This window comes from Mandrillus leucophaeus, unplaced genomic scaffold (genome assembly GCF_000951045.1).
Source record: "Mandrillus leucophaeus isolate KB7577 unplaced genomic scaffold, Mleu.le_1.0 Scaffold331, whole genome shotgun sequence".
Classification (NCBI taxonomy): domain Eukaryota; kingdom Metazoa; phylum Chordata; class Mammalia; order Primates; family Cercopithecidae; genus Mandrillus; species Mandrillus leucophaeus.
Genome location: NW_012103488.1, coordinates 2,295,479 through 2,303,894, shown reverse-complemented (window position 1 = coordinate 2,303,894; position 8,416 = coordinate 2,295,479). Strand labels below are relative to the sequence as shown.

At 40.3% G+C, this 8,416-nt stretch overlaps 1 protein-coding gene across 1 annotated transcript in view; it reads left to right on the top strand.

Moving 5' to 3' along the window:
* The window catches only part of KIF11 (kinesin family member 11), a 71,204-nt gene that overhangs the window by 25,596 nt on the left and 37,192 nt on the right, over positions 1-8,416 (top strand). The window contains exon 10 of the mRNA XM_011988485.1: positions 3,124-3,212. Coding sequence (XP_011843875.1) covers positions 3,124-3,212 — 89 coding nt within the window. The remainder of the gene's footprint in view (positions 1-3,123; positions 3,213-8,416) is intronic.

Here is an 8,416-nt window from a genome sequence, read left to right as displayed (position 1 = left end):
GCAACCTCTGCCTCCCAGGTTCAAGCGATTCTCCTGCCTCACTCTCCCAAGTAGCTGGGATTACAGGTGTTTGCCACCATGTCCAGATAATTTTCTGCATTTTTAGTAGAGACAGGGTTTCACCATGTTCGCCAGGCTGGTCTCAAACTCTTGACCTTGTGATCCACCCACCTTGGCCTCCCAAAGTGCTGGGGTTATAGGCATGAGCCACTGCACCCAGCAGATCTTTTTTTTTAGTAATAAGTAGTAGTCCATGGTGAGTGTGTACCATACAGTTTTTGTAACTATTCACTTATTGAATGACATATGAGCTGATTGCAGTTTTTTTGCTATTACAAACAAAACTGCTATTGACATTCATTTATAGGTATTTATGTAAACATACATTTTTATTTCTCTTGGATAATTGCCCAAGAGTGCAATTGCTGGGTTGTATAATAATTTAATGTTTATTATTTTAGGGAACTGCCTGTTTTTCAAATTGGCTATATCATTTTATAATGTATGAGTGATCTAGTTTCTTCATATCCTCACCAGCATTTAGTGTTGTAACTTTTTTATTTTAGTCATTCTGGTAGGTGTGGTAGGTAACAGATATCTCATTGTGGTTTTTAACTTGAATTTTTCTAAAGGCTAATGATGTTGAGCATCTTTTTAACATGCTTATTTGATGTTTATATATTTATGTATATATAGCATATACATATATTGCATATTGATATGTATATAGCATACACATGTATAGGTAACATATATATGTATATATATATTTATTTCCTCTTATAATTTATTTGTGGAAATATCTGTATGTTTGTCCTGTAGAGTTTTACCGTAGTATCTTTTGACGTGTTCCTCTGTTCTTTGTATTTTCTGTAAATTAGAAGCTGAATCTTGAGGCTTAATTAAATTCAAGTTTTGTCTTATTTATTTTTGGCAAAACTAATTCATAAGCAGTAGTGTCTTCTTCCATTTAGAAGTATATAATCTCTGGTTCTCTTGTTTTTTTTTTTTGAGACGGAGTCTCGCTCTGTTGCCCAGGCTGGAGTGCAGTGGCACCATCTCGGCTCACTGCAAGCTCTGCCTCCCAGGTTCACGCCATTCTCCTGCCTCAGCCTCCCCAGTAGCTGGGACTACAGGCACCCGCCACTATGCCCGGCTAAATTTTTGTATTTTAGTAGAGATGGGGTTTCACCGTGTTAGCCAGGATGGTCTTGATCTCCTGACCTTGTGATCCGCCCGCCTCGGCCTCCCAAAGTGCTGGGATTACAGGCATGAGCCACCGCGCCCGGCCGGTTCTTTGTCTTTTTTATGGGCAATGACAATATTCAGGGACTTGGTCAATAGTTTTCTACGGTTGCAATATGGTAATATTTGAATTCAATTATTCTTTCTTAATTGATTGCTGAACCTCAGGTTGAATATCCCTTATCTGAAATGCATGGGACCAGAAGTGTTTTGGATTTCAGATATTTTGGATTTTGGAATATTTGCATATACATAATAAGGTATATTGGGGATGGGACCTAAGTCTAAATATGAAATTCATTTTTGTTTCATATAACCATATATACGTAGCCTGCAAGTAATTTTATGCAATATTTTGAATAATTTTGTGTATGAGACAGTGTTTTAACTGTGACCTGTCACATGAGATCAGGTGCAAAATTTTCAATTTCTGGTGTCATGTCGGTGCTCAAAAAGTTTGGGACTTTTGGACCCAAACTTTTGGGTTTCAGGTTTTCAGATTAGGGATGTTCAACCTGTGCTTCTATTAAGAGGTTCTTTCTCTCATCTACTTAGAGATATAGTTCTTATAGGAAAGGCAGGACACATGCTTGATAATTTCCTTTATTTGCCAATTTTGAGAATAATGAGTTGGTTTCCTAGGTTTCTTAGTGTCATTATAATCTCATATATTTAAATTGTTTGTGTTAACTGACTGTAGTTTTTCTCCTCACTGATGCTCAGATTGGCTCATCTTTGGCCAGGGGTATGTTAGTCTGTTTTCATGCTGCTGATAAAGACATACCCAAGATTGGGCAATTTACAAAAGAAAGAGGTTTATTGGACTTATAGTTCCACATGGCTGGGGAGGCCTCATAATCATAGTGGAAGGCAAGGAGGAGCAAGTCACATCTTACGTGGGTGGCAGCAGGCAAAGAGAGAGCGCTTGTGTGGAGAAACTCCCATTTTTAAAACCATCAGGGCCGGGTGCGGTGGCTCAAGCCTGTAATCCCAGCACTTTGGGAGGCCAAGACGGGCGGATCACAAGGTCAGGAGTTTGAGACCAGCCTGGCCAATATGGTCAAACCCCGTCTCTACTAAAAATACAAAAATTAGCCGGGAGTGGTGGTGGACGCCTGTAGTCCCAGCTACTTGGGAGGCTGAGCAGGAGAATCGCTTGAACCCAGGAGGTGGAGGTTGTAGTGAGCCGAGATCGGGCCACTGCACTCCAGCCTGGGAGACAGAGCGAGACTCTGTCTCAAAAAAAAAATAAATAAATAAATAAATAAATAAAACCATCAGATCTTGTGAGACCCATTCACTGTCATGAGAACGGCATGGGAAAGATCTGCCCCTACAATTCAATCATCTCCCACCGGGTCCCTCCCACAACAAGTGGGAATTATGGGAGCTACAAGATGAAATTTGGGTGGGGAGACAGAGCCAAACTATATTAAGGGGTTATCTCTTCAGGTGGCTTCTTGAGTCCTTTTGATTAGCCTAGTAGTCTTTGTTTAGCTTCTTTCCTTGCCTTATTTGACAAGATGTTCTGTGTTCATCTTGAGTATTTCCTACCTCAGTCCTGGAATCAGATGCTTTTCTAAGGAATCCTGGTTCATTTTAGTTTGAAATACTGCTACCAACCTGGGTACTGGAGGTTGTGGTTTTTCTTGGGAAGTCCATATTTTTAGAATGAGTGCATTCAAAAAGGAGCTTTGAAAGACTTTATTTCTATACAAATTAATACTGATTAACAAGTATGGTTATAACTTTTTATCATGCTTCTTTATGTTTTAAAAGACATAAAAAGGCTAACTTTACTTTTTATTTGATGCATATCCTTCCCAAACTGAACGAAAAAAGTACTAAACTGACACCTTCAACATTCCTTTTGTGTAGGAGTATACGGAGGAGATAGAGCGTTTAAAACGAGATCTTGCTGCAGCTCGTGAGAAAAATGGAGTGTACATTTCTGAAGAAAATTTTAGGTAAGCCCTTGGCTATGGAGTTAATTTCCAAGAATAAGCATTTCTGATAACAGGCTATTTGAAGTAAAACTTACGTAGCAGTAAATAAAATCTTTATATCAAGTGCCGATAAATACTTCATTTTGTGTGTGTGTGTGTGTGTGTGTGTGTTTTCTTTTGAGATGGGGTGAGTGTGCACTCTCACCCAGACTGGAGTGCAGTGGCACAATCTCGGCTTGCTATGTCCTCAATCTCCTGGGCTCAAGTGATCCCCCTGCCTCAGCCTCCCAAGTAGCTGGGGTTACAGGCATGAGCCACCACACTGAGCTAATTTTTGCAATTTTTTGTAGAGACAAGGTGTCGCCACGCTGCCTAGGCTTCTATTTTGTTTTGACATTAACAAGTAGCTATCAAACACTTTATAAAATCTTTACTTTTAGTTTTTAAATCATTAATTCATATGAAGTTTCAAGAAGAGTACAAGAGAGGTTTCATGTATTCTTCACCCAGTCTTCCTCAGTGGTTATCTCTTATATAATTATAGTACAAGGCTGGGTGTGGTGGCTCATGCCTGTGAATTCTAGCACTTTGGGAGGCCAAGGCAGGCGGATCACCTGAGGTTGGGAGTTTGAGATCAGTCTGACCAACATGGAGAAACCCAATCTCTACTAAAAACATAAAATTAGCCGGGTGTGGTGGTACATGCCTGTAATCACAGCTGCTCCAGAGGCTGAGGCAGGAGAATTGCTTGAACCTGGGAGGCAGAGGTTGTGGTGAGCCGAGATAGCGCCATTGCACTCCAACCTGGGCAACGAGAGCAAAATTCTGTCCAAAAAAAAAAAAAAAAAAAAGATAAATAAAAAATAGACTGGGCGCCATAGCTCATGCCTGTAATCCCAGCACTTTGGGAGGCTGAGGCGGGTGGATCACCTGAGGTCAGGAGTTCGAGACCAGCCTGGCCAACATGGTGAAACCCTGTCTCTACTAAAAATACAAAAGTTAGCCGAGTGTGGTGGCAGGCCTGTAATCCCAGCTACTTGGGAGGCTGAGGCAGGAGAATCGCTTGAACCTGGGAGGCAGAGGTTGCAGTGAGCTGAGATAGCACCATTGTACTCCAGCCTGGGGAAGAAGAGTGAGACTTCATCTCAAAAAAAAAAAAAAAAAAAAAAAAAAAAAGAAAACAATAAAATAAATAACAATTATAGTACAATATCAAAGCTGGGAAATTGACCTTGATACAATATGTATATTAGTTTGTTCTTATACTACTATAAAGAACCACGGAGACTGGGTAATTTGTAAAGAAAAGAGGTTTAATTGGCTCACAGTTCAACAGACTCTACAGGAGGCATGGCGGGGGAGGCCTCGGGAAACTGACAATCCTGGTAGAAGGTAGAAGGGCTAAGGGGAAGCAAGCACATCTTCACATGGCGGCAGGAGAGAGAAAGTGAAGAGGAGAGCGCTGCACACTTCTGAACAACCAGATCTTGTGAGAACTCATTCGCTATCATGAGAATAGCAAGGGGGAAGTCCATCTTTATCATTCAGTTATCTCCCACCAGGCCTCTCCTCCAACATGCGATTATAATTCAACATGAGATTTTGGTGGGGACAGAGAGCCAGACCATATCAACATGTGTATATACTTCTGTGCCATTTTGTCACTTGTATAGATTTGTGTAACCACCACTGCAATCAAGATACAGACTATCCTATCATCACAAGGAACTCTCTTGCTAATTCACTATAGTCGCACTCAGTCCATCTTTTTCATGATTCCTAACCCCTGGCAACCACTAATCTGTTCACTTTTTAAAGCCCTGGAGTAGTTGTTCAAAGGAAAGCTTTTATTGAGTCCCATTATATAAAACAACAATAAAAACAGAGAAAACAAGGGGAAGAAGGCAAGAGGGATGCTAAGGACTATAACTTGAAAATTCTTGATTGTGTTTATCCTTGAAGATAGTAGGAAGCAAGACTTTCACAGAGCATTTTTTAAAAGTTAATAGTGATAAAAGATATTAGACCTAATTAATAATAACCAGAAGCATTTTAGTATAATCTTTTACTGAACTTTTTTATAGATGTTAACACGCTAATAGTATATAAATCATTTAATAAACTTACTTTTTTCTGTGTTATTTCCAGCTGTCATAATGTACTCCATGAATGTGTAAGATGCCCTAGAATCAGAACAATGTAAGATTGTGGGTTAGATAACAGTTTACCACCACTAAAGGAGGTGTTCTTTTTTTGATGCTTTAGAAGTAAAAAGTAATTGGTGAGGCACTCAGTCCTGGCCTGTAATCTTTAGAAATGATATCGATTACTGGCTTTCATCTTTCTGATTTTATTTTTGAACTTAAGAAGTAACTTTAGTTTTCGTTTGTTTAATCCCATGATTTAAAATATGGTGTTTGCTCTTTTTTTTAACTTTTATTTTAGTTTCATGGGTACATGTGCAGGTTTGTTCTATAAATAGATTGCATATAACAGGAGTTGGTGTATATATTATTTTGTCACCCAGATAATAATCATAGAACCTGATGGATAGCTTTTCAGTCCTTACTTTCCTCTTACCCTCCACCCTCAAAGAGGCCTAGGAGACTATTTTTCCCTTCTTCGTGTCCATGTGTACTCAGGCTTTAGCTCCTACTTATAAGTGAAAACATTCAGTGTTTGGTTTTCTGTTCCTGTGTCAGTTTGTTTAGGACAATGGCATCCAGCATCCAGCTCCATCCATGTTGCTGCAAAGGACATGATCTCGTTCTTTTTTTCTTTTGAGACAGTCTTGCTCTGTCACCCAGGCTGGAGTGCAGTGGTGTGATCTTGGCTCACTGCAACCTCTGCCTCCTAGGTTCAAGCGATTCTCCTACCCCAGCCACCTGAGTTGCTGGGATTACAGGCGCCTGCCACCATGTCCAGCGAATTTTTTTTTTTTTTTTTTTTAAGTAGAGACGGGGTTTCACCATGCACAATGTTGGCCAGGCTGGTTTTGAATTCCTGGCCTCAAGTGATCAACTCACCTCAGTCTCCTGAAGTGCTGGGATTACAGGCATGAGCCACTGCACCTGGCCGTCTTGCCTTTTTTATGCCTGTGTAGTATTCCATGGTGTATATGTACCACATTTTCTTTATCCAGTCTACTGTGGATGGATAACTAGGTTGATTCCATGTCTTTGCTGTTATGAATAGTGCTATGATGAACATATGTGTGCATGTGTCTTTATGGTAGAACAATTTATATTCCTTTGGATATATACCTAGTAATGGGATTGCTGGCTCGAATAGTATTTCTTTGTGTGTGTGTTTTATTTATTTATTTTTTTTGAGATGGAGTCTTGCTCTTTTGCCCAGAGTGGCACAATTTTGGCTCACTGCAAACTCTGCCCCCCAGGTTCAAGCAATTCTCCTGCCTCAGCCTCCTAAGTAGCTGGGATTACAGGTGCCTGCCATCATGCCCGGCTAATTTTTGTATTTTTAGTAGAGATGTGGTTTCACCATGTTGGCCAGGCTGGTCTCAAACTCCTGACTTCAGGTGATCCACCCACCTCAGCCTTCTAAAGTGCTGGGATTACAGGCCACCATGCCCTGTGATAGTTTCTTTTGTTATGCAGAAGCTCTTTAGTTTAATTACCTCCCATTTGTTAATTTCTGGTTTGTTGCAATTGCTGTCAGCATCTTCATCATGAAATCTTTGTCAGGGCCTATACCACCGTTTTTTTTTAAGATGAAGTCTTGCTCTCTTGCCCAGGCTGGAGTGCAGTGGCATGATCTTGGCTCACTGCATCCTCTGCCACCCACATTCAAGCAATTCTCCTGCCTCAGCCTCCTAAGTAGCTGGGATTACAGGCGCCTGCCACTACGCGTGGCTAATTTTTGTATTTTTAGTAGAGATGGGGTTTCACCATGTCGGCCAGGCTGGTCTTGAACTCCTGATCTCAAGTGATCTGCCCACCTCCGCTTCCCAAACTGCTGGGATTACAGGTGTTAGCCACCGTGCCCAGCCGGGCCTGTATGATTTTATACCTAGAAAACCCCATAGTCTCTGTCCATAAGCTCCTAGATCTGATAAACAATTTAAGCAGAGTTTCTGGATACACAATTGTTGTACAAAAATCAGTAGCATTCCTATATACTAATAATGTCCAAGCTGAGTGCCAAACAGGAACGCAATCCCGTTCACAATAGCCACAAAAACAGTAAAATACCTAGGAATACAACTAACCAGAGAGGTGAAAGATCTCTACGGTAAGAATTGTAAAACACTGCTGAAAGAAATCAGAGTTGACACAAACAAATGGAAAAACATTCCATGCTCATGGATAAGAAGAATCAATATTGTTAAAATGGCCATACCATCAAAAGCAATTTACAGACTGAATGCTGTTCCTCTCAAACTACCAATGACATTCTTCACAGAATTGGAAGAAACTATTATAAAATTCACATGGAAGTGTAAAAGAGCCCAAATAGCCAAAACAATCCTAGGCAAAAAGAACAAAGCTGGAGGCATCGCATTACCTGACTACTACAGTGCTACAGTAACCACAACATCATGGTACTGGTACAAAAACAGACACATAGACCAGTGAAACCGAATAGAGAGCCCAGAAATAAAGCCACACACCTACAGCCATCTGATCTTCGACAGAACATGCAATGGGGATAAAACTGCCTGTTCAATAAATGGTGCTGGGATAACTGGCTAGCCATATGCAGAAGACTGAAACTGAACCCCTTCCTTAATGCCCGTATACAGAAATCAACTCAAGATGGATTAAAACCTTAAATGTAAAACCTAAAACTAAAAACCCTTGTAAAAATCCTAAGTGTTTGTTCTCTAACAGACATGAGGCATAATCTGAGATAGTTTTGTCTGAAAAAACTTTTGGAATTAGTACAGTGTCAGAGAAGAATCACAAAAACTACAGCCAACATTTAAAACAGGATAATGCTTTATTTAAGCCAAGCTTAATAGACATTTTAAAACCATATCAAAATCATGTCATCCATACAATAACAATATTGTCTTACCCTTTGGCATTCACTATAAGAAAAGCATTTCAAATAATCCCATTTTGCATAAAAGATCCATTTCTATTTTATTTTATTTTTTATTTTTGAGATGGAGTCTCGCTCTGTCACCCAGGCTGGAGTGCAGTGGCGCGATCTTGGCTCACTGCAAGCTCCGCCTCCCGGGTTCATGCCATTCTCCTGCCTCA